The sequence below is a fragment of the Leptodactylus fuscus genome, chromosome 1 (assembly GCF_031893055.1).
Source record: "Leptodactylus fuscus isolate aLepFus1 chromosome 1, aLepFus1.hap2, whole genome shotgun sequence".
Classification (NCBI taxonomy): Eukaryota; Metazoa; Chordata; class Amphibia; order Anura; family Leptodactylidae; genus Leptodactylus; species Leptodactylus fuscus.
In genome coordinates this window covers 119,251,118-119,278,351 of record NC_134265.1, presented here as the reverse complement: position 1 = coordinate 119,278,351, position 27,234 = coordinate 119,251,118, and the positions used below count along the sequence as shown (strand labels likewise).

Below are 27,234 nucleotides of genomic sequence, written 5' to 3'. Positions count from 1 at the left end.
TTAAAATATTTCTTTACTTTGTGGTGTAAAACACATTTAGATGTAGATACACGGATGCATCTAATAAAGAGTAGGTTTCATAAACGACATTGCTTTTGTTCAGTTTTGGCTGGAGAAAATACTATTATGCATACTATAGCATTCTCATGATACAAGGTGTTACGCTGTTAAAGCAGGTTGAGCCCATGCTTCAGCAACTTCTGCTTGGCTTTGCTATGTAGCATGAAGGTAAAGTCCTGTGGGTCAGGAGCTCCAGAATTCCTGAGAAGAGGCGCTAGTTGCTGGAAGTAAGTTTCATGGACAGCACTTTGGCAGCCATAGACAGATGACGAGGCATTCCTATAACGTTCATTGAAAAAAGATAACATTACTTGCTTGCATAGCCTGAACATTAACACAAAAGACAGCTTGTGGCATCTGTCAAAAAAATTGGAAAGGCTAGGAAGATGGAGATGAATTTAACACTTACATCAAATCATCCCCCGTATCTTACCTTACCGTCACCTCATGTAAAGATGGATATAAGCTAAAGTCCGAGTGGATTAAGTTAGCAGCTCTGAGAAACTGGCGGTCACTTGTGCTTGACGTTGATGGCAGATTAGCTGTAAAGAAGACACAATGAGAATTCTTATACACAATCCAAGAATCTGACTATGGGTATTAAAGGGGCATTCCCATCTCACATTGATGGCACATTGCTAGGTTATGCTAGAACTATAAATTGTGGGGTCCAACCTCTGGGATCTACTTGTTTCACTGATAGGTAGTGTTCACACTATCGTTGGATTCTGTTATGAAGGTAAAAAAAAAATAAAAATTTACACCTATCATGACGGACAGAAACGAACAGTAACTGATAGCTATCAGTTACTGTCTGTTATAAGTCAGTTGCCCATAGACTTCAATGTTAAAAAAAATAACGGACACTTACCATCCGTTTTTTTCCAACAGACAGAAAAGTCCTGCATGTAGGATTTTTTTGTTTGCTGGAAAAAAACGGACTTGGGTGTAAACGGACACAAGATAAAATCCCATTGAAACAAATGGAAATTTTAACGGATTTCTGACAGTCCAGCTAGTGTCCTTTGCTAAAATCTTGTAACGGACAATAGCTATGGACACTGATGACTGTCACCAACAGTAGTGTGAACGCCCCCTATCGATATAATACTAAAAAAAAGACACCACATACCAGTAAGTGTGTTCTGAATAGAGTCATAATGCGTAAAGTTGTAAGTGCTCTTTGATAAATTATTATTGGCTACTTGTAACGTCTCCTTCAGATGAACTTCTAAGCCGTTGAGAGAAGCCAGTGTGCTGTCGTACTAAAGGACAAAGAGACGTAACAGAAATGTTAGCGTAAACCTTTTCACTAGGCTTCAGCCTAAAAAAATGTTATTGTAATACTATCTGTTTTGTCTGTAATGTAAATGAAGTGAGTGCTGCTATGAAAACCACTAAAGAATTGGCAAGTGTCAGCGCTGGATTTAATACCTTTTTTTAAATCTAGATAGATCGATGACATTGGAAGTGCATAAAAAAAATAACAATGAAAGTCTATATTATTGGATAGAAAGATATGTTGTTCTTGTGAAAGATTTATTCATTCACAAAACAGCTTTCTTGAAAACAATGTTTGCAGTCTGTTCCCATAAGGATTGTTTGCCCTTTACCCGGTGTCACTGAACATGTACGACCAGATTGAGGAATAGTAACGGACTAGTCAGCTAAAATGTGTATGGTTGCTTCAGCAGATAAACTTTCGTTTAACAGTTTGTTCATCTGTCCTTATTTCTACCTACTTTTTATTGACTAGAGAAAGATATTATTCATGGTCAAGGAAAAGTTTTAAGTCCTTGTCAAAGGCTTCATACTCACCACATCTTTAATAGTCTCTTTGGTGCATTTAAAATCACTTTCTGCAATGAGAGAGAGCACTAAGCCTTTCACGTTATGGACATATAAAACCATCTGCACCAGTTTTGAGCTACTGCTTGGTGGGTTAGAGCTTAGCGACAGCGTCCAATCTGTGATATGACAAGAGTTAGTGGTCTGACAGCTTTCTATTTCTGTGCTCTCAAAAGACAGTGAAATAACCTTGGAAGTTTCAGCATTTTTCACTTGGGTGTCACTCTCTGTAATGGACAACATCTCAAGTCTGTCCTCAGTAGTCCTAGGGACATGATTGTCTCCAGAATTCTCTTCCATGGTTGGTAACTCATCATTATTTACTTCAATTGAGTTGTTCACAGTGGTCTGGCTGTCCACCAAAGTGGAGCAGACCGATTCACTAGGACTGCCTTTCTCTAGCTCATCTGTAGAACAGCAAGTAACAACATTCCCTGTAGATAAATGTTCACTTTCAATTTCAGGATCTTTTTGTGACACAAGAACCTTTTTTTGGTCTTCAGAAGTCATTACAGGAAAGTACTTAGGACCGTTGTCTACGAACACATCTTCAGGGCTGCAGCTTTCTTTGGCATCTATCTGTTGGTCTTCACTGCCTGTATTAAGCACATTTATAGGTTTACATGGAGATGAGCTTCGTATAGGAACATGCGGCAGGGTTCCGAGAAACACAGAGTCTGAAGCTATACTGTCATTTTTAGCACTGACATTTCCTGCTGAATGAGATGAAACCTCCACTTTTGGTAATGAAGTGGAAACCCCATCTGAAACCTGAGACTGGTTAACTTGGGCTTCCTCGCTGAGGCTGTGTGAAATACTTGAATTTCTTCTTGAGGAACTTGGTATTCTAGGTATAGAAATACAATACAGTATTTTGAGTATGTGAAATGAATGATCAAAACACAATGTAAATTGGTTCTCATATGCTTGTAACAGATGTACATGGGGATACCCAAACATAGTATCCATAGAAACTGATTCTGGCAATGGTCAAGAATTTTTCATAAAACATAAAAAATGTCCTCACACAAAACAACTGTAAGAAAAGTGTCAGTGCTGACCATGGCAATAAACCCTCAGAACTCTTCCTTTATTTTCAAAGATGTTCTGAAAGAGAGATAAAGAGAGAAAGGAGATAAAAAAGGAGGAGAAAAAGGAAAAGTAGAGAAACAACAAAAATAGTTAGAAAGAAGGGAAAAAAAAAGAAGTAACAGTGGGAAAGGGGAGAAAGAGGGAAAAGCACAAAGTGAGATAGAAAGAAGGAAGGAAGGAAAGAGAAAAAAGAAAAATAGGAAAGAAAGAATGTGAAAAAAAAAGACAAAGTGAGAGAACTAAGAAGACACAGAAAAGACAAAGCTATATAATAAACCAGTCAGAAACTTCAAGTGGTTTCCTTTAACTCTCCCTTTCTATCAATCTACTTTTTTTATATCTACCTGGTCATCCATTGAACTGGGTATTGGCGAAGTGCCGTAGCTTCTTTTTCCATGACAAATACTGGGATCATATAGACATCCTGAAGTAACAAGGTATCTGTTACAGAAATACAAAAGCAGTAATAATATTAGCATGGTTCAGCTATAACTTTACAATTTTTAGTTCACGCTTCTCAAAGTGAGGGCTTGTTATTAGAGATGAGCGAATACTATTGGAAACTCTAGTTTCGAATACCTTGCTCCATAGGAATGAATGGGAGCAGGCGAACTGCAAGGGGTTAAGCGCTGGCCAGTGCGCAATCTCTCCCATTCATTCCTATGGAGCGAGGTATTCGAAACTGCAGTTTTGAATACTACTCGCTCATCTCTACTTGTTATATATGGAAAGAATTTGGGCACATAATAAGTTAACATTAAATATTTTTAGAATTTTTTTTTTTTTTCGGGGCGAAATATTTTTACACCATGCATGTGTGTCCTATGAATTGTCAAGTGCTGGTATATATAAAGTAGATAGATAATCATTATATGCAAAGCTACACAATGATTTGTCAATGCAGCACCAAAATTGTGACAAGCTGCAACGGATGTCACATCATGGAATATTGTTTGAAAGGGAAGAATAATTATGGCATTCTTACCTTGTCCTTGAGAAGTGCTCAAGGGTGCCTGAAAAAAAACATGAGAACATCAAGGTCAATGCACTTTGTGTTAAATAATAACAATGCAGTTTACTATATAGTATGTATTATTCATCAGCAGCTATACTGTAAACTTTTATTCAATGTACTGTATATCCTGTGTCATTCCTGACTTCTCAATATGTAAGGCTTTCTAAATATTCAGTAATAAACTTGCACCTCCAGCGTTATTGCAAAACGTGGCAAATACACCAATCATAAGTCTACGAATCTTAGAGGAAGACCCTGAGGGAGTTATAATGGATGTCACCCAGCTGTCCCAGAAACAGACACATGCTGATGATATAGTACCAATATTCACACTACTAAGGTGGCAAATGGTACTGGATTCAGTAAATCAGATAAGGTCTGGGAAAAACTCATTTCTGGAGTTTCTCTTCATGCTGAAAACTAAACCTCATAAACCTGTACTATTTCTAGGCATATTTTAATAAAAGGCTGTCATGCAAGAGAAACTACCCTGCTAAGAAAGTCAACATATTAATATTAATGCAATATCATTACCCAATTTATATAGGAAAAATATATTAATGTTAAATGATTGTCCCTGGAGGATGACAGCCACATGTATCAAGTGGAGAGGGAGTAAAATAAAGATGTGAGCATTATTAATATGATAAAAAAATCTAACAACATGTTCAAGAAAATGTGCAATTAATTCACAAATATGAGGCCCATATTCAGGAATTGTAGTACAAGTACACATGCACTTAATAATATTGGGACTACGCTGAGATTTAAAGGCGTTTTCTGGGACTTTACAATTGATGGCTCATTCTTAGGATCCATCAGTATCAAATCAGCGAGTGTCCAACTCCTGACACCCCATATCAGCTAATCAAAGGGGAAGGCAGGCTTGGGCAAGTGCTGAAACTGCTTCCTAACCAGACATTACTACATACACTGTAGGCACATCCCCTTTAAAGAGGACCTTTCATGTCCTAGGGCACATGCAGTTTTATATACCACTAGAAAGGTTTTCCCGTTTGTTATGTGATCTGTAAGAAGGTACATTTACTGATAGCTCTTCACTGTCAGAAGGTCGTTCCTGATAGTCTAAGGGGGCGTTCACACTACCGTCGGTGTCCGACAGCTAGTGTCCGCTCCTAGTGTCCGTTCAAAATCTTGTGTGGACATTAGCATCAGACACTAACTGAGTCCGTGACATTTTGCATTGATTTACTAGGACATCATGTGCATTCTTTTACAGTCCGTGTCTGTCCTTAACTGTCTGTTCCCAAAGATGTCCGACTTTTCAAGCGGACAGCAAAACCCGACATGTAGGTTTTTTCTGTCCGCTTGAAAAGTCAGACATCTTTGGGAACAGACACTTAAGGACAACCACGGACAGTAAAAGAACGCACCCAGTGTCCATTTAAATCAATGCAAAATGTCATGGACACAGCTAGTGTCCGCTGCTAATGTCCGCACAAGATTTTGAACAGACGTTAGCAGCGGACACTAGCTGTCGGACACTGACGGTAGCGTGAACGCTCCCTAACTGGGAATGCCCCTCTTGACGGTACTGTCCGTAGCGCTATACTGTGAGAGTGCATTCCTTACCACCCAGCCATGACACTAAGCGGTGAGGGACGGCCCCCTCCTGACAGTACTCATCCATAGATTAGGACTGTGGAGGAAGGGGGTGGGGGGGTGTTCCTCACTGATCAGCGTCATGGCTGGGTGGTAAGGAATGCATCCTCACAGTATAGCCCAGGGGTAGGGAACGTACGGCTCTCCAGCTGTTGCAAAACTACAACTCCCAGCATGCATACTGGCTCTGCTGTTCTGGAAACTCCCATGGAAGTGAATGGAGCATGCTGGGAGTTGTAGTTTCACAGCAGCTGGAGAGCCAAAGGTTCCCTACCCCTGGTATAGCGCTACGGACAGTACTGTTAGGAGAGGAGTTCCCAGTTAGACTGTTAGGAATGACTTTCTGATAGTGAAGCGCTATCGGTAAATGCACCGATATCCCTTCTCCCAGGACATATAACAGGGAAGCTGGCAGTACGCTAAATTCAGTGCACTGTTGGCTTTCTAGCAGTATATAAAACCACATGTACCTGAGGACATGAAAGGTCCTCTTTAATTCATTGATCGGCCCAGGGAGCCAGCTGATCAGTGGGGGATAAGGTAGTCGGATGCTCACCTATCTGAAATTGCTGTTCTATCGTAAGGATAGGTCATCACTGTAAAATCCTGGTGACTGGTTTCCTTTAAGGCGTAACTAAACTTTCAAACAACTTTAAATTTTCCCGCAATATTTGTGTTATTAGTACATTTTCTAATGTACTTTACTATCAAATTCTGGCTCCCTTCTCTGAAATCCAGCATTTCTTTATTCTTTCCCTTGCTTCTCAATTGTGACACTAGGTTCACACCTGCGTTCAGCTGTCCGTTCTGTGGTTTCCGTCTTCTGCATGCCAGAAGACGGAAACCACAGACTGGGTCCGGCCGTGAGCGGCGGTGAGCGCTTTATGCTCTCTGCCGCGAAACCGTTTTTTTAAATCCGGACACAGAGTACTGCATGTCCGACTCTGTGTCCGGATTATAAAACCTGGTTTTGCGGCTGAGAGCATAAAACGCTCACTGCCGCTCACGGCCGGACAGCTTTCTCACCCATTCAAATGAATGGGTGAGAGACTCCTGCAGGTTTCCGTCTCCTGCTCTGTTTTATGCAGGAAACGGAAACCTGAAGTACGGACACCTGGGCGCAGATGTGAACGAGCCCTGAATAGTACTCTGCTTCTCAATGTGTATGGTGTACTGACTGTGCAGGGAAAAATAAGGGTAGTGGTCACTCAAACTGTTATATCTAAGGGATTATATAGTGTAGACACTTGCTTCTCAAGTATGACAGATTATCAGGATGCTAGTCTGAATCCTGAGATTACACACATGAAATTTTTTTTTTTTTTTTTTTTCCCAAAGTAGAGTTTTTGGTATTCATGACCTAACATTATTATCAGGGAATATTTTATGTACTGTAGGTCAAATAGCCGTCTGATGGATTGGATCATTAGAGCTATATTGACATGACATTTGCTTCTACTCTCAGTCAGGCCACAACAATATAAGTCACATGTATATTAAGTTTTTTGATTGCCAATAGCATATCAGATTCTCATTCTCTGCTTGTCATTCCAGTCACAAAACATAGGCAGACATTTGGATTGAGCGCAGTCGTTTTAATCTGCAACCGTTTTGGGAAATGTCCCTCCTGAAACGTATGGTCCTTGGGGCTTGAATATAAAGGAAGTGTTTGAAGTGCTGGAATACCAATCACTATCATAAAGGTCTGCTGTACAAATAGCACTGATAGGATTAAAGACTCGACTATAGGAGGAGGTTAGATCAAAACACGTTGGCACAAATCACATGTGTGCACAGAACAATGGCTCTCGGGAGGTGGCGGACAAACCACTCTTATCCCTGCTGCAATAATCTGCTCATCACATGTATGGAAATGACAGCAGGTCATGCAAATACAGCCGCAATAATCCAATCAGCTGCTTGACCAACATCAAAGGCTTAGAAAATCCAGCAGGATAAATGTTTAGATTAATCCATTTACACATAACTCCACTCTGAGAACTCCTTCAATGCTGAGGAAATCTAGGATAGCGCTTATAATTCATTAAGAACCAATTTGTGCAAAGATAATGACTATACCACTCGTAGAAACATGAAACTCTTTCCAGGATATTCAATGGATGGGCTTAATGGGGACATCCTGATACAACTGGCAGCATACATTCACTTTTACTCTGATGTGTCTCGAGACAGACGAGAAATCTGACATATCCCCAAGGGGTCAATCCCATACCTCTCTTGAAACCAAAGGTCCCTGAGACAAGTTTTGTTGTCACTAAGAGTGAAAAGTTTGTCACGTGAGCAGTTCTCAGAAATTCATGTCTATGGAAGTTTTTTAAAAAAAGCCAAGGCTGCCTGGTCTGCAAGGAGATTTGATTTTTAAAATTAAACTGAATTTAATACAGAAAGCAATAGATGTGCGGCAAACTCTCCATTCTTATAGACCACAAATCTGGGCTCAAGGATCTCAGAGATTGGTGTCAGTCCCAGGTACCTGTATCTATCACACCTTTATGGCATATGAGATGGGAATGACTCTTTAATGTCAGAGACAATTTTTTTTTTCTTTTGCATGTATTGGTACATTTAAGTTTTTGGTGCACACGCACAGTTACACACGTGGACAAAATTGTTGGTATCCCTCGTTTATTGAAAGAAAAACCCACAATGGTCACAGAAATAACTTGAATCTGACAACAAAAGTAATAATAAATAAAAATTGTTGACAAGCCACAAAGCTTCTGGGAGAATATCCTATGGACAGATGAGACAAAAATCGAACATTTTGGCAAGGCACATCAGCTCTATGTTCACAGAAGGAAAAATGAGGCAGATCTTGAAAAGAACACTGTCCCTACTGTGAAACATGGAGGAGGCTTTGTTATGTTCTGGGGCTGCTTTGCTGCATCTGGCACAGGGTGTCTTGAATCTGCGCAGGGTACAATGAAATCTCAAGACTATCGAGGGATTCTAGAGAGAAATGTGTTGCTCAGTGTCAGAAAGCTTGGTCTCAGTTGCAGGTCATGGGTCTTGTAACAGGATAATGACCCAAAACACACAGCTAAAAACACCCAAGAATGGGTAAGAGGAAAACATTGGACTATTCTGAAGTGGCCTTCTATGAGCCCTGACCTAAATCCTATTAACATCTTTGGAAGGAGCTGAAACATGCCGTCTGGAAAATGCAGCCTTCATACCTGAGACAAGTGGAGCAGTTTGCTTATGAGGAGGGGGTCAAATACCTGCTGGCAGTGCCATTTATTGTAACGTATCTGTGCTTGGTATTAAAACTCAGCCCAATTTACTTGAATGGAACTGAGCTGTAAACAGGCCATATGACCAATGACCTGTGAAGCATATGTAGTATGCCAGAGTAATAATATACCGTATATACTCGAGTATAAGCCGACCCCCCTAATTTTACCACAAAAAACTGGGAAAAACTTATTGACTCGAGTATAAGCCTGGGGGGGGGGGGGGAATGCAGCAGCTACTGGAAAATTTCAAAAATTAAAATGGCCGAGTTCTTGGGTGCAGTAGATGCTGGGGAAGGGGAGGGGGTGTTTTGGTTGTCTGTCTGCCCCTTCCCTGAGCTTGAGGACTGGGTTTTTTACCCCCAGTTGGAACTCAGCCTGGCTGAATATAGGGTATCTGCAGTGCTCCTATTAACCCCTTTCTGACAGAACAGGAGCACTGCAGGTACCCTATATTCAGTAGACCGGGCACTTTCAGACACAGGGATATCTAATGTGTATGTGTGTCACAGTCATTTTCTACTTTGAGGGAAGGTTCACACTAGCGCCCAATCTCCGTTATGCATAACGGTTTCGCCATGGGCAGCAGAAGACGCTCACCGACAGACACTGAATGTCGGTTTCTGTCTTCTGCCGACAGAAAACGGAAACCTGCATAACTGAGATCAGGTGCTGTGAACCCGCCTTTATATGTATTCTAGGGAAAGGAGTGAGTTAGAACTTTTATTTATTTTATATTATATATATTTTTTTTAAACTTTTTTTTTTTTAGCCCCCCCTGGGGGACTTGAACCTGCAGTCATTTGATTGTAAGTCCCATAGATGGCAATACAAGTGGGAGATAGGAGATTCTCTACATTACTATTACGGCTGGTCATAGACCAGCCGTAATAGTAATATAGCGATGACAGGCCTGGGAGCCTTCATTAGGCTCCCGGCTGTCGTCGGAACAGGTCGGCTCCTGCGAGCTCACTGCGCAGGAGCCGGCCTGCAACTTTAAAAGTATGGGGCAGGCAGAAGGGAGGAGGACATCTCCGGAGGGGGGAGGACATCTCCGGAGGGCACCTCCGCTGTAACGCTTACATTTACAGACCCGGCATCCAGACACCGGGGGCGGGTGCCGGGACCCACAGCATCACCACGCTCCTGCCAGGAGCATGGCGATGCTGTACATTAAAAACTGCAGAAGTACTTACGGTACTTCTGCTAGCAGGCCAGGAAGCAGCCACATGCCGGGTGCGGGCCTGAGCTTACGTGGTGTGATGGAGCGGTGGGGGGGCGGGGTCTGCTATCCTGGCCTTCTAGCAGAAAATTACCGTAATGACCCGAATATAAGCTGAGGAGCACTTTTTCAGCACAAAAACTGTGCTGAAAAACTCTGCTTATACTCGAGTATATACGGTAATTAACAAATAATCTAATAATCAATAAAAATTAATCTAATAAACTTAATAAATTGATCTGCGGGGGTTCCAAGTGCCAGACTCCTACCATTCTAATATGTATTAATTTATCTTATTTGTATAGCGCCATCATATTCCGCAGCGCTTTAAAAACATTGTAAATTGTCCCATATAGGGCTCACAATCTACATTCTCTATCAGTACATCTTTGGAGTGTGGCAGGAAACTGGAGAACCCAGAGGAAACACACACAAACACGGGGAAAACATACAAACTCCTTGCAGATGTTGTCCTTGGCAGGATTCTAACCCAGGACTCCAGCACTGCAAGGCTAACCACTGAGCCACTGTGCTGCCCCAGTGGCTTCAAATTCTAATATTCTATTATTAAAGATCAGTGCAAAGAACAGATCATAAATCTTAAGTGTAATTTTTAACTAGGAAATCTTTAGCATTGACATAAATCATCCTAACACATGGTTTCATCACTTAACACACAACGGAGGTTGAATTTAAACCAGTTCCCAGGTCAAATTTAGAGTTCTTCAAAAAATGATGGATAACATTCCAATATCTGACTGTACAGCAGAGAGCTTTCTAACCATCCTTTTACAACAAGTCCTGTACTTATGGAGGAAAGATTTTAGTATCACTCTAACAGCAGTAAGACTATGGAACTCTCGGCCACGGGATGTTGTGATAGGTGATGCATTGGACGTTTCCAAAGAGGCTTTGCGTTAGATCATCAAATTACAAGTTATTGATACTGGGTCATCGATGCAGGGATTTATTCTGATTGACATATTTGGAATTGGGAATGAATAATACATGGAGCAATAGGGATTATTATTATTTATTTAGAAAGCACCATTAATTCCATTGTGCTGTACGTTTGTGAAGTTGTTTTCATACATAATACAACAAGTACAATAAATAAAAAACTAAGTAGATAACTAACCAGATACAAGTAGGAAAAAGGCCCCGCCTGGAAACTTATAGTCTATAAGGGAAGATAGGTGAGACAACAGGTGACATGTGGTGTAGTGGTGGCAGTATTACTGTGGGGGGAAGGGCGGAGGTCAGTTTTATGAATCATGGTAGTGAGTTCCAGAGTATGAGGCATGCATGGGAGAAATCATGGAGGCCATTGTGAGAAGAGAAGATAAGAGTCATGGGGCTGTAGGAAACTCTACTAGATAAATATGTGAAGAGCAGACAGAAATTCCTGAATATTGACATACAAGTACATTATTGAGAAAAACAAGTCCACCCTCTTTCTTCTACCTATCAGGAATATAATAAAAATATCTGGTGCTTAGGGAGCGTTCACACTACCGTCTGTGTCCGACAGGTAGTGTCCACTCCTAGTGTCGCTCAAAATCTGGCACAGACATTAGCGGACATTAGCTGTGTCCGTGACACCTGTCATTTATTTAAATGGCCATCGGGTGCGTTCTTTTGCACTCCGTGCCCTTCCTTCCCTGTCCGCATGTAAAGATGTCCGACTTTTCAAGCGGACAGTAGAACCCTACATGTCGGGTTTTTCTGTCCGCTTGAGAAGTCGGACATCTTTACATGCGGAAAGTGAAGAACGGGCACGGAGTGCAAAAGAACGCACCCGATCGCCATTTAAATAAATGACAGGTGTCACAGACACAGCTAGTGTCCGCTCCTAATGTCCGTGCCAGATTTTGAGCGGACACTAGGAGCGGACACTACCTGTCGGACACCGATGGTAGTGTGAACGCCCCCTTAGACAGTCTTAAAATGAGACAAATAAAATTTCAGATGCACAACAACACATAGCAGATACCACTGTGTCATCATCTATAAATGGAAAAGCTAAGAACACTCCATCAATCAAGAAGTTGTAGAACCATCTTTAGCAGAAATAACTATTTATTTAGAAAGCGCCAACTTGGGAATGATCTTTCTCATTGTATTTTCATGGACTTCTAATAGTGTACAAATGACCTTACAATTGCTTCTGTAAGATCACTGTGGATGTGTTTCCTTCCTTGATATTTTGTTAACACACACTTGAATTTGCCAAACCAGCAAACTGCCAAAATTGTTTTTCTAGAAGTTTTTATATGATTGTGGATGACCAATTAATCAAGGGTATTGCTCAGCAACACCGGGCTGCTACTTACCCTCGTAATTCCTAGGGGAGAAGTAGGAGGGTACTGCTTCTGCATTTTAGCCTAGTTTTTGTTAAATGATGATATTTTGTAATTTCTCACGTGTTGTTGTTCATTTGAGGTTGTATATCTAAGGTCATAAGATTTTTTTTATGATGTCCTAATATGCACAACAATAGAATTGAATAGAGGGTGGACTTTTGTTTTCACATGACAGAAGCTTGTTTTGACACATACTCACCTTTTGTACAAGGCTCTGAAAGAGAACCCTCGAAGTCAGTGAAGGAGGAAGCTGTGTGCTCACTATGCTGAAATGTGAGAGACAAAGGGTTTTTACTTGGTATATTATAATAATGTTAGTTAATTAATATAAGCTAATGACTCACAGTCACTGAATAACAGGAGGGATGCAGTACTTCAATAAGTCAAAGCCTCCTGAAAACACAGTCTTGAATAGATCATACAAATCATACACTAAAATGACTAATCCATGTGTAAATATTGTGGATGGAGACATGATTCAGTTTGCTCCTTAAACGTGTGAGATGGAATCACAATACTCACACACACTTTAGGCTCTTTACATGCTAATATCATGGCTTCCAGTTTCAAGATCTATAACAAGTCTGTTTTCTCCAATTCACTGACTTATAATATTTCTGGCATTTTTATTTACTGGATAGAACAGCACAGCATACTGGGCTATTCTGACCGTACATGAAGAAACCAAATAGAAATAATGTCATGACAGATCCCTTCTTAAAGATAAAATTACCATTAATAATAATAGGATTACTTATCATACCGATTTTTATACATAATGCAGCCAGCCAGTATATAGGGGAAGCGCTGACATGTCTGCAAAATGAGTGCAGCTTTAAGCAACAGAAGTGGATCCACCTGCAACATAAAAAAGTCACTTTGGCATTTATTGCAATTTTATCTGTATTCATTTCATCATATTTGTTTAAATGTGACACCATTGTTTCCAGCCCTCCCTCTTTGCCCCGTAGCTTTTACACGCTGATTCAGCAGAGTGACTCGAATTGCACGTTCTGTCGGTAAATCAGCCACAGAATCTGCAGCAAAACCGACCAGGATACTTATTACTTTCAACTTCCTGTTTTGATCTCTGCCTCCCATTGAATACAATGGCAGGCAGATTCGGGACTGAATTTGGCACTGACTTTGAGGCAGGTCTTACCCTTAGGCACCACAAGCAGATTTATTTTTCTTGTGTTACAGTCATATAGCCACACTGTGCATCATAATACACAAAATAACAGATTGATCTGAAGACAGGGAGATCATACTTTAGTTTTATCCACATGGCTGAGGGAGCTGAAGATTTGGTGCAGATCAGAGCTGTTCTGTATGTGTTCAAGGTAAAGATCCCACTCTGCGCTCAGCTCCTCCTGGGGACGAACCTGAAAAGAAAACAGGTATTGATATGCGTGTAACCCTATATATTTGGTACCAAGCTCAAAACTACACTTCTTTCTTCCTATAATTAAAATATTGCTCATTCTTGATATAGTAAAGTACCATATTGCATATTCACAGAACTAATATAAGACTCTGCAAGTTAACAGTTACCTGATAAGCATGCCACAATGGCCCGTTATAGAACCGAAACAGTCCAATGAGGTCCTCCAAGAAACACTTGCAAGTGACATCAGAAACATCAACTGAGCATCCGAGAGCCTGAAAGAAATTTAAGTGCAAGGATGAAACCTCTGAGAAGTAGTTCCTATAAGCCGTCAAATTAATTATTTTTACAATTCAGATGATATCCCGATATCACCACAGTGCAACATGATGTTAAATAGAGCATAGTGCATTTACTGCACTGGATGACAAACATTCTTACAATAAAAGCCAGAAATCTCTTTGTGCTCTGCCTTCCCTGCTGCTGCTTCAGCTCTCTGTGACGTCCCTGACTCCGCTCTACTCCAGGTGATTTTCATAGAGTAGAGTGGAGTTGGTCATCTGATTGAGAGTCAGAGTGTCAGCAGAGAAAGTAGAAGAATAAGACTTCTGCTTCCCCTGCTGTGTTCTCCAAATATAATAACGGGGACTGAAGGGACCCTCATCTATATTAGTACGAATGTTCAACCAGTGCAGTGTGAAAACTTTAATTCACATAAGTTTACCGGTAAAGTTACAATAATGTTTGATATTGTAAATCTCGGTATATTTTCAATATACATTTATTACCATAATTACAGTTTTCCTGCTTTCCTCCCTGGTCCTCCCTGTATACTCTGTACTTGTGCTGCATAGGATTCTTGGCTAGGGAAATCTGTAGCCTGCACTTACACAGTGGGCAGGAATTTTAAGTAGAACAATTCCAATTGGGGAGTTAAGAGCCAGAGCTAACTCTAAGCCAATTGGCTAATCAGCCTGAACACAAAAAGAACAGCAAGCCCCACCCCAAACCCCACCCCTGCAGGTCTCAAGCAGCATGTAGCCTATTCTATTTTCACGATGCTACTGTTTAACTAAAGGTATTTAGGACAGCAACACAGCAAATATGTTTACTCCTTTATTTCTTCCCAGACAACTCCTTTAAACCCCTTTGCTCTCGTAATAGAGCTGTGTGTGCCATTCTTGCAGTTTACAGAGCAGTGTCATTTATATCAATTATGGCCTGCTTCTCTGTTGGAAGACCAGAACAACGGAGAAGCAGACTGCTAAAACAGTGGTAATACAGTCCGACATACCGTATTGACTATAAGTGGGTCTGTTGTGTGTCCGTTGCTTTAAACCTGGAACCGGTGGAGGAAAAAGTTTTCCTCTACCAATTTTCAGGTCAGACACTGCAACGCAGATGTGAACTTAAATGAGAAATTTGAGAAATGGGGGTATTATAACCCACAAATAAGTGATTTCTAATATGTTATTTATTTACAAAGTATAACTAAAGTGAACTGCCACCAAATACTTTTTAATATCTAAAATACTCACCCATAAATACTCTCCATGCACCTGAATTGCAAATTTTTGCTTCCGCAACCGAATAAGATTGGGAGGAGAGTTGGAAATCTCAGTCAGACAGCGAACAACTCCTGCTATCTGTCCACATAGTAACTCCTGTTGGTCAATAACTGTCTGGAAAGCACAGAGAATCATAAAATTAGTTATTTTATTAATTAGATCTGTGCTGCGATAATAACAGAGACTGAATGGGGTATGTCAGGTTTCTGTTACAGTGTCCATCATTTTGCCAGAAGACTAGGTTTAGCCTGTGATTTTTGAGCCCCTAACATATATATCAACATAGCCTTAAAGAATAATTCAAGTTTTAAGACAGCTTTTCATAAATCAATGGCACAGGTGAATATAAGAAACTCTGTGATATATCTTACTAAAGAAATATGTTCCTTCTTCACTTATCAAGCTGAGTTTTTTTTTACATAGAAGTCTATGGAGAGGGGAGGGGGGAGGCTGTTGCTAATCTCTAGCACACTGTGAGTGAGAGAACTCTTTTGATATTTATGTATCTTCAAGAGTCTACTGAGGCAAAAAATCAGTTAATTAGCCTCCCTTGTCCTCTCCATAGACTTCTGTATGTTTGGCTGAGTAAGGAGACGATTCAGATAAACACTGAGTTACAATAAGGAGGAGGAGAGTAGACTAATAAATGGAGAAGGAAACAGATTTCTTTAATATTACAAATCTCCATATATTCAAAGTGCACTATTCATCTATGAAAAGTGGTTTTAGAATTTTAGGTAAACGTTAACGTGACTTTTTTTTTTATTATCTTTGTCAATTACTCATCTCTTTTAAAGATATCTTTTTGCTATCAGTAAATAGAAAGATCCTTGTTTACATGAAGAAGGGTGCCTATTACAGAGACCAACATTTGGCAATTGTATTAATGTTCGCCATTGCTCCATGCAAATATGGCCACTATTAGCTTACAATAAGAGGATTTTGACAGCCAAGTGCCAGTGACAATAGTACAAGACGTAGGATAGGAAATAACAGGCTTCTGGATGTTGTAAATAAATAAAACAAGCCTTCTAATTTTTTTTAAAATTTACTTATTTTAAACTTCATGAGTTTTTACATTTGATTTACCATAGCATTTCAAAATGCAAGAAAAACGCACAGTATGAATCTAGGCTAAGGAAAACACAGACCTGATTCAGCCCAGGTCAATATGAAAAGTAGATCCAAGTGCAGCTGCAAGAACTCAAGCAAGCTACAAAACCATTAAAGGGGTTGTTCAGTTCATAATTTTATAGGTTTGCGGAATACTGTCCTCTTCACAAATGGAACATCACAGCATTCACGTGCTGTTAATGAAGAAGTCACCCCTGAGGCCTATGCTTGTCTATAGTGGTCCTCTAGCACAAACATGACATCACCAGTGACATCAGCTAAGGAGTCTGTATAAAAGAAACTGATAATATGAACTGGATAATCCCTTTAAGGCTGCTACAGAATGGAAAAATGAAATAGCAATGAAAAGATTTTCCTCGAGTCAGTGTCTAATCTAAAATGGTGTGACTGCAGAGCCGGATGTAAACTCATTACTACAAGAGGAACGTTCTTATATGTTACATAGAGTATGCAATGAATTTACCATGCTGCATTCCACCACATAGAAATGCTGTTATGTAGATAAATTAGAAGATTTTTCCAGAGGCTAGCAAAATGTCACAAGGCTTCTATGGGATTGAAGGTTTTTATTCTTACAGTTTAGTCCGTGATATCTTTATGAGAAAAAGTTTCAAAGGTCATTGCAGTGAAGCCATATTGGGAATAAAAACAGGACCTTTCACCACCTCCACCAATTCAAGTTCTTAGCATCCATTAAAAGGAGCTGCTTCACTGCTTCCAGCGCAGTTGCAATTTTCTCTCTAACCTCTACTGTTCCTGAGCAATAAGAGCAGGTAATTTTGGTATATTCACAGTGGAAAAGTTGATCAGACCTTTCATAGGAATTAAAAAAATAAAAAATAACTTTTATTAGGTCCTTTTAAAACTTTGGTACTCCACAATACAACACATACCCAATTTGAGAAAATATTTACAACTAGGAAGTTGCTACCATAGCTGATATTTTCCCTAATAGCAACTAACTCCCTACATAGTAACCATGCGGTTATCACTCCCCATAGAGGTCTGTTAACAGGACTGTATATGTTTAAAGCTCAGTGTCTTAATCCCCACCACTTGGAGGTTACTGGCCTTGTGCCACGCCAACCAAGGGGGGAGGGAGTCACTGGCTTAGTCCCTGCTCAGACCTTAGCTATGTGAGGTCAGTTACTCATTGTGTCCCAGATAGAGAGCCTAATCCAAAATGCAAGCCATTATGTGGATGCTATATTGAGACCTTTTGTTCTTGGGTTGGCCTCATATACTAGGGACCGTATGGATGTTTTGAATCGATTGGATGGGATAATTATGGAGGAGGAAGTATGTTTTGCAAGTCTGGATGTCGAGGCGCTATATTCCTCTATCCCCCATGAAAAAGGTTATGAGGCTATTAACTATTTCCTGAAGTCCAGACGTGTAGAACTTACTGAACACAACAATTTCGTTATGCAGCTCCTTAAATTTATTCTGGAGCGCAATGTATTCTCCTTTGAGGGGCGGACCTTCCACCAGCTGAGGGGTACTGCGATGGGGGCCCCTGTGGCCCCCACGTATGCAAATTTATACCTCGGCTGGTGGGAGGAAACCGTTGTGCATGCGGAGGAGAATATAGAATGGGCGGGTCACATAGACTTATGGATACGCTTTATTGATGATGTGCTCCTATTATGGAGAGGATCTAAATCACAGTTTGAGGCATTTGTTAAGGGACTAAATGAAAATAGTTTGGGCCTTAGATTCACAGCAGAATTTCAGGAGGAGTCCATAACGTTTTTGGACTTGAAGTTGTTAACAGCTTCCTTAATTGGTCTAGTTGTCATCCAGATCCCCTGAAGAAAGGGATACCGAGAGGCCAATTTTTAAGAGCACGTCGTAACTGCTCGGCCTATACAGATTTCTTAAATGAATCCAGGACACTTGCAAGACGCTTTGAGAACAAGGGCTTCCCTAGAAAAGTAGTAGAGGAGGCGTTTACAAAGGCGAAGCAAGTAGAAAGAAAGGACCTTTTAGTCCCTAAACAGAAAGTACCCTCTCAAAGTCCTATTAGGATGATTGGTACATTTGATTCGGGTCACCAAGAAATAAGGAAAATTATGAAGAATTTTTGGAACATCTTAGTAGCCGACCCAGACATTGGTGAAGTGGTGGGTGAGCGACCCAGTATTACCTTCAGACGAGGAAAGAATTTAAAGGATCGCCTGGTACACAGTGTACTACCAGTTGAAGAAGAGAGATCAACATGGCTCTCAGCACAAAGACCAATGGGGACGTTCCCTTGTGGTAAATGCTCAGCATGTCCATTTATTCTCAAGAGATCTTCCTTTATGAGTGTGGCGACCGGTGTGACATACGATTGCAGGGATTTTGCAAATTGTGAAACCAGTGGAGTCATCTACCTCCTTAGCTGCCCATGTCCTCTTAATTATGTGGGTAAAACCCGCAGACAGCTAAGGCGGAGGATTAGAGAACATATTTGTGATATACAAAATCAAAGAGATACACCGGTGGCAAGACATTTTATTAACCAACACTCAGGACAGACGAAAGACCTTACTGTCCAGGTCATAGAGGTAATCAAACCTCCGTCGAGAGGAGGAGACTGGGACAGATTTTTGTTGAGAAAGGAAACTCAGTGGATTTATAGAATGGAGAGTATGGCACCAAAGGGGCTGAATGAACAGCTAGATTTTTCCTGCTTCTTGGAATAAATCATACCTGATATGTACAGATAATAGTTGAGACAGATCCTTAAGAACAAAGAGTAATAAATGATTGTGACACACTATAACCCCGGAGAAGAACACGTATATGTTTCAAGCTTGCCGCTCAAATAAAACGTTGCCTTTATAATACAGAGTAGCCCAGTAGTGTAAGCTACTGTAATTCCCAATTTAAAGTCTAATGGGGAATAAAAGCTCCCCACGTCGTCCCCCGTTATAAATAATAATTATAATAGGTTCACTAGTCTTGTTCAATATTGATTAAAGAAAAAAATTGGTAATAATTATGGTGTAAATATGGCAATTTATGAATAGTAAGAAATATCAGCACATCATGATAGATTAAAATAGGTCTGCGGCAATACACAACATACGTTTTTTCTACACTAAGTGCCGATACATACTTATTGTTGTAGTAGCTGCGGTGACAGGTCTAATATCACCGGAACCAGTCGATGTAACAAAGTGGCGTATATGTAGACATTCATACAGACAAGGTCTGACAATGATGCGGCAAAATGTCCAAAGACATGACGCATGCGCGAAAAGAATCTTTGAAGAAGCAATGTCAGCAGATCTAATAGAAACATTACGATCGGGAACCTTGATGACAGTACGCATGCGCAGGGGAAGAGAAGAGGGAGCGCCGAGTTCCGCCAATTGAAAGAGGTGGGCGGGAAGAAAGGTGCGGCAGGCCCCACGCATGCAAAAACAGAGGAGAATATACAATATGAGCATTGGCTCAGAGGAGCAATGGGGGAGTGGTTTAACACGTATAAGCGTGAAGTCCGGCTGGGCAACTCACCGCTGAAAGTCAGAGCGGCGGTCCTGCTGGCGGTCAGCGTATCAACCGCCCACACTATCAGACAAACAAAGCAGTTATTACTGCTATTACTTTGAGAAAAGAAAAAGGCAAAAAAGAGACCCCTGATGAGTTTAACGAAACGCGTAGGGTCAGAATTCTAATAAGCATAGCAGTAACTGACCTCACATAGCTAAGGTTTGAGCAGGGACTAAGCCAGTGACTCCCTCCCCCCTTGGTTGGCGTGGCACAAGGCCAGTAACCTCCAAGTGGTGGGGATTAAGACACTGAGCTTTAAACATATACAGTCCTGTTAACAGACCTCTATGGGGAGTGATAACCGCATGGTTACTATGTAGGGAGTTAGTTGCTATTAGGGAAAATATCAGCAATGGTAGCAACTTCCTAGTTGTAAATATTTTCTCAAATTGGGTATGTGTTGTATTGTGGAGTACCAAAGTTTTAAAAGGACTTAATAAAAGTTATTTTTTATTTATTTTTTTAATTCCTATGAAAGGTCTGATCAACTTTTCCACTGTGAATATAGGATTGTAGGATTTATAGATATTGTGTAAACAAACTATTTCAGGTAATTTTGGTGCCTGATGTTCTATTTACACTCTGTAATGTCAGAAGGTGAGTGTTAGGCAAGGGGCATGATTCAGAGCACGGAGGTAGCCAGTGTCAGAGCTCAGAATCACACCCCTCCTGACTGTACAGGGACTGAAAAGAATATCCTGCACTGATTGCTCAGAAACAGTGGGGGCTAGAGGAATAATTCCAACTATTAATTGATACAAAGAGCTGGACTTGTTGGAGATGGTGAAAGATCCTCTTTAACCTCTTCCCGCCGATGGCATTTTTTGATTTTCGTTTTTGACTTCCCTCCTTCTAAACCCCATAACTTTTTTCTTTCTCCGCTCCCAGAGCCATATGAGGTCTTAATTTTTGCGGGACAAATTTTTCTTCATTAATTATTCTGTATAATGTACTGGGAATCAGGAAAAAAATTCAGAATGAGGTGGATTTGAAGAAAAAATGCATTTCTGCGACTTTCTTACGGGCTTTGGTTTTACGGTGTTCACTGTGCAGCCAAAATGACATGTCCCCTATATTCTGTGTTTCGGTACGGTTCCAGGGATACCAAATTTATATGGTTTTATTTACATTTTGACCCCTAAAAAAAATTCCAAAACTGTGTTAAAAAATTTTTTTTCTAAAAGTCGCCATATTCCGACGGCCGTAACTTTTTTATACGTAAGTGTACGGGGATGTATAGGGCGTCTTTTTTTGCGGGGCCGGGTGTACTTTTTAGTTCTACCATTTTCGGGAAATGTTATTGCTTTGATCACTTTTTATTCAAATTTTTATCAGAATCAAAACAGTGAAAAAACGGCGGTTTGGCACTTTCGACTATTTTTCCCGCTACGGCGTTTACCGAACAGGAAAAATATTTTTATAGATTTGTAGAGCGGGCGATTTCGGACGCGTGGATACCTAAAGGCTCGTTCACATCTGCGTCGCCCTCTCCGTACTGCAGGTTTCCGTTTCCTGCCTAAAACAGAGGCAGGAGACGGAAACCTGCAGGAGTCCCTCTCACCCATTCATTTGAATGGGTGAGAGAGATGTCCGGACGTGAGCGGCGGTGAGCGTTTTATGCTCTCCGCCGCGAAACCGGGTTTTATAATCCGGACACAGAGTCGGACATGCAGTACTCTGTGTCCGGATAAAAAAATCCGGTTTCGCGGCGGAGAGCCTAAAACGCTCACCGCCGCACCCGGTCTGTGCTTTCCGTCTTCTGGCATGCAGAAGACGGAAAGCACAGAACGGAAAGAAGAACGCAGGTGTGAACCTAGCGTAACATGTATAGGTTTCACAGTTTTTAACTACTTTTATATGTGTTCTAGGGAAAGGGGGGTGAATTGAACTTTTAATTCTTTTTATATTTTTTTTTTAACTTTTTTTTTTTTTTGCATTTATTAGACCCCCTAGGGGTGTTGAACCCCAGGGGGTTTGATCACTAATGCAATGCATTACAATGCTATTGCATTGCAATGCATTGCAAAAAAGCATCCTTTCTTTTGCAGGCTGCATAGACCAGCCTGCAAAAGAGAGGATTTGCAGACAAGCCTGGGAGCCTTGTACAGGCTCCCAGCTGTCATGGTAATGGGACGTCAGCCCTGGAGCATGCTCCAGGAGCCGGCGATCCCAGCCAAAATGGCGGCGCCCATGCGCCGCCGGGAAAATGGCGCCTCCGGCGCCTTTGACCACGGCGCCATAGTTACAGACCCGACATGCGCCGTACTATTACGGCGCATGTCGGGAAGGGGTTAATAGCTTCACTATATATTAATAAAACAGGTTGTATTGTATTTTGCGTCCTTTGAAGATGCTCCTTAGTACCCAACTCCACTTCCCCAGCATAATTCCCCATTAGTGCCCTCACAAATAATTAGCACTTACAGCTGCTGAGAGAAACGTCCAGTTATACACATATTACCATCAGTTCAGATGTCCACGTTTTTTATCTAAAGCTTACCTGAGGAGGGTAGAAGTAATTAATCCCATCCCTTGTGGGGTCACCCTCTCCCTTTACTTTTGATCCATCATAGAGAAAAAAATAATTCATCCTGCAAACAACAAGAAAAAAAAAAACTATTTGGATGGACAGATAGATAGATAGATAGATAGATAGATAGATAGATAGATAGATAGATAGATTAAAATTACTGACAACACAAGAAAAGTCCCAAAAGCCCATGCTACATGTCGACTGTCAATTACTGATGGCAGGGTAGCATCTTGGTAGCATCTACATCATTGTTAATCTGCTATTCTAAGAATGTAGGAGATATTTCCCTTCTCAAAAGACACATCATGAATGTTGCTGCTATTTTTAAGGCTCATTTGCTCTTCAGATTAATACTGTGATATCAATGTGCCGATCAGTTGTCAGAAGCCTAGGAACTAAGTGACAACAAATAAAAGCCAGTGAAGAGGAAAAGTATACAGAAGCTATAAAGTGCTCTGATGTGACAGCTCTGCCCATGGTTTGTCAGAAGACGTGACACATCAGACCTATCTAAACACGTCAGACAAAACCTATTATGATGTTCAGGCAGAACAATCTGCAATTGGTGATAAACACATCAGTCTCTGCTTGTTTACACCAACCTTTTACACTGACTGATGCAAAGTATCAGGAAAGATTGCTACTACGATCATACCTCCGACATGCAGTTTTACATGTATTGTGTATTTATGTCTAATCGGATTTAATTAAAGTTTTTCAAATACAACAAAAGAAAAAACAAATAAGGAGGGAGAACAAGAACAGATGGCGCAATGGCACACAGGCCACGCCTGTAAACAAAAGAACAAAGGTACAACCTTGTCTAGGTTGTAGACAATATAACGTAGCATAGTAATAAGGGAAATGGGGGTCCAGAAGTACCGAAGGGGAGAAGGGGGACGAATCAATAGAAAGGGAAAACACATAAGTGAACTGAAGTCGGAAAAACACGTGCGGGAAAAGAATGGCGAGCATCCTCCTCCAAGGAGAGGGGGAAGGGGGGTGGTATGCTGGCATTATTTTCACATGTTAACTCACATATCTAAGATGAAGATGAGTGAGATAAAAGATGAAAGACAGGCTTAGTTTGTTACTGGAGCTAAATTGGTTATAAATCTATTACAATCAAAGTACTTTATTCACACCACTGCAGTAGTTTTTATATATATATATATATATATATATATATATATATATATATATATATATATATGTCCTGCAAGTTCCTACGGCTATTTCTGAGTGGGAGAGACACTTGTACAGAAGATTCTACCCTATGTACTGTGCACAGTATATGGCAGGTAGTCTCTACCCTCCAGTTCAGATAGAAATCAAAACTATACATCTAGCCGAGTATGTATGTGTGGAGGAGTCAGGCAAGATAGGCCATTTTCTGTGTACTGATAAATCGAATCTAGAACAGTTGTGAACTTGTGTAAATTGTTCTATAGCTGACACCAGTTCTGGTGCATATTATGGTAATATGAGGCACAGTGTATTGCGACAAATTTTGTGATTTTTTTTTTTTCATACACCAGATAGATGATGTTATGGTACTTAATATGCTAGTTAGGCTTCTACTGTGAAGTGGGTGGTCTGTGGCAAAGAGCAGACAGAGGCATGATTCTAAACTCTCAGTGTCAAATCAGAGGTAAAGTCAAAGGTCAGAGGCACACACCGCTATCTGCTCTTGTACAAGACCACCCAAATGTAGTAGAAACTCAGGTATCAAAACTAACCACGCTGATTGGTGATGAACAGTGGGCAGTAAAGGTGAGATGGCACAGATTAAGTTCTCATGCTCACCACTGTACTTTTTATTCAAAGTTGTGGATAAAAGTATGTAAACATACATTTCTATGGCCCCATACACACATCCGTAGTTTTTACAGATGTATATCCAGCCACAGAAAAGAGTCGCAAATCATGTAGAAGGTCCTATACATTTCCAGATTTGCGTCTCAGTCAACTAATTTGAATGTATGCGTACATGATCAATTTTACTCACCCATACACTGCACACTGACACTGTACATGTACCCTGAAGGATGCAAAGAACTAGAGACAGTGGAGTCCTCTTTAACTAGCTTAAAAATTCCAACAATTGTTCATATAAGCTCACACAACTGTTTACTGACTAATATTATTCTAAATAACACTCACTCACCATGACACAGGTCTGGACTCGGAAACAAAGGGAGATGCCATGGAGTCAGTGTGCAATTATTCACTCGCCATGAAGAACTTTACTGTGATGAAACACAAGATTTACTGCAGAGTCTCATAGCCTCCAAACTTTGTGGACTCCTGGTAAAAGGTAGAAAAATGAGAAGTGTTTGAGGGAGCGCAGAATGAGTGATATTTATATATTGTACATTTCCTATATATAGTATACATCCAAATGGATAGGATATAGGTCATCAAGTAACGCCCTGGTTTTCTATTCATCTTATCTAGATTCCTTAGTATTTCTATATCTCTGATTGTACTTATTGAACGAGAACCCTCAATGTCTGCTTCAAAGACATGAAGAGCAGTCCTGGTCATGTGATGATCACACAGGGATATAGCTTTTTACAATTAGAATACGGTTATTAGAAATGCAGCATAAGAAGCCATGTATCTGTGTTATCACATGACCCAGATAGATCCTCATACTCTGGATGTAAACAATATAAGGTTTGCTGATACACAAGATTGTTACCTCAGCCATATAAATACATACATATACACACACACACACTTGGCTCAGATGGGCGTGCAAATCTCAACTGAAACAAGGGAGGAAACCACTGCTGGACATTTCTGGTTTTCTGGTAAAATCCAACTGCTGGATCCTACTTGGCGGGAGTTCACACGGAGGAAAGTGGTGCGCAATCTGGCACGTATTCATGTGCCGGCAGATGACGCACTTATAATGCTATATACGCGTATATGCTGCGTTATTTTGCGGCCGTGATTTTGTGGCAGCAAAATAACGTGGCGTATACAAGACTAACTCCCATTGAAATCAATGGGAGCATTTTGAGCGCGTCATCTGCCGGCAAGTGTATACGTGCCAGATTGCGTTCCACTTTCCTCCGTGTGAACTTACCCTTACTCCCCACTTCTGCTGTTAGGGCAGAGTGCTGAGGACCTCGAATACTATATACTGTACGTGCAGTTAGATCTATGTCTGTTGCTAGTGATTTGAGAACAGCAGAAGCTGCCAGTTTTCTTATCAGTATGAGGATATTCCTGTGGACATGGACATGACTATCCATTTGCCATCTTCATAGATTTGTTGTTTTTCTGTATGGCATAACTTAGGCTGCTCTATGTCTCAATTCCACAATAAAGTATATGCTATAGTAGAAGTATAAGGCAGAGGCATGCCATTTTACTTATAGCGGAAAAAAGAATAAAAACCGTCCTGTATCTAACCGTATAGACTTAGACTGTGATGCCACATACAATGCCTATATACCCACAGTAGTTCTGGGTGCCACCTTTGCAGGGTCCATGTGGTTTTTCAGTTTTTGGACATACAGAAGAATATTTTCTCATATACTGAGGTACCAAACGTAATACAAATGTGGTTAGCAAGCATTTACTACATTTACTGCCAGAGGATCGTACATTGCTGGAAAATGTTTTATGTAAATGGCGGAAACAAATGACAGAATTATATAGAGATGTCTAGTTTTAAGAAGACAGAAACAAGACTACTTGTACTCCGCTGACTACGGTAGTTTCCTTGCACTTACACTGGTGGATACACATGAACCCCAGTAACTTATGTCACATAAAGCACCTGAAAGCAATAAAAAGTAGACAAGCCTTCATTGTTAGGAATGTATTCTACCCACCTCCGTGTCATAGCACAAGCCGCAGTACTGGAGGATACAAACAATGATGTACAGCCAGATATTTCAGATAAAGTGATCACAAGACTCTTCTCGTGATTCCTCCACTCCCCTCATTCTACTTCAGGGGTGTCATACTTACAAGCGGCCGCTAGGTGGAGCACGAGCACATTCTATACTCGTACAAGGGAGACCATAGTCATCACTGACATACTGATAGTTTATCAGGAAGTAGCAGCCAATGATAACCATACAACTACCCTACAGTACGGTATATTACTTTACACGTAATAATATGTAGAGGCATAGTCATAAACCACATATAAAGCGTTCAATGTCCCACAGACCTCATACAGAACTGCCTCAGAAGCAGCAGCCAATCAGAGTTCAGATTGTATTCCTCCAGTTACACTTTGAAAATAGAAGACACGCTCTGATTGGCTGCTGTAAGAACCGCTCTTACTTCCCTTCTCGGGGTCATATTTTGTCTCTTGGACGTTCACACTGAAAGCAGCAATTGCGTTAGATACAGCATTACGGCAGCGAGCGGCAGGGCCACATTCCGGAGCGACGCTTCCTACCTGTTGTTACAATTAGGTAACGCCACTAAACTAATGATTACAAAATAAACGTCGCATGAAATATACGGCCGTCCCTTACTAGATGCGTCACATCCCTGTGTCCGTACAACAACATGACAGCCACCTATCCGTGCGCGAAGGTGTGGAGAAGAGGCTTGGAACGCACGCC

The 27,234-nt window shown here is 40.8% G+C and overlaps 1 protein-coding gene across 3 annotated transcripts; it reads right to left on the bottom strand.

Annotated features, from left to right (window-relative positions):
* HPS4 (HPS4 biogenesis of lysosomal organelles complex 3 subunit 2) lies at positions 1-27,155 on the bottom strand. Of its 3 annotated transcripts, none has more exons than XM_075276546.1 (14): positions 27,066-27,155; positions 24,807-24,946; positions 22,607-22,697; positions 15,403-15,546; positions 14,032-14,139; positions 13,749-13,862; positions 13,241-13,335; positions 12,677-12,743; positions 3,986-4,013; positions 3,345-3,441; positions 1,879-2,755; positions 1,193-1,325; positions 494-602; positions 1-339 (listed from the first exon to the last, which is right to left on the bottom strand). In XM_075276546.1, exons 2-14 carry the CDS (start codon positions 24,845-24,847, stop codon positions 168-170), a joined length of 2,076 nt encoding a protein of 691 aa, XP_075132647.1. In that variant the 5' UTR covers positions 24,848-24,946; positions 27,066-27,155; the 3' UTR covers positions 1-167. The 3 variants fall into 3 exon arrangements, with proteins under 3 accessions (XP_075132647.1, XP_075132648.1, XP_075132649.1); XM_075276547.1 differs by having other exon boundaries at positions 26,832-27,113; XM_075276548.1 differs by lacking the exon at positions 27,066-27,155 and adding an exon at positions 26,488-26,560.
* Positions 27,156-27,234: the final 79 nt, after the last annotated feature.

Excerpts from the sequence above, each read along its gene's own strand:
- HPS4 (XM_075276546.1), bottom strand. The coding sequence starts at position 24,847 with ATGGCATCTCCCTTTGTTTCCGAGTCCAGACCTGTGTCATG. Across the intron at positions 13,863-14,031 it reads CATTGTGGCATGCTTATCAG|GTTCGTCCCCAGGAGGAGCT; the intron begins GTAACTGTTAAC and ends TTTTCTTTTCAG. Across the intron at positions 340-493 it reads TTACATGAGGTGACGGTAAG|GAATGCCTCGTCATCTGTCT; the intron begins GTAAGATACGGG and ends TGAACGTTATAG.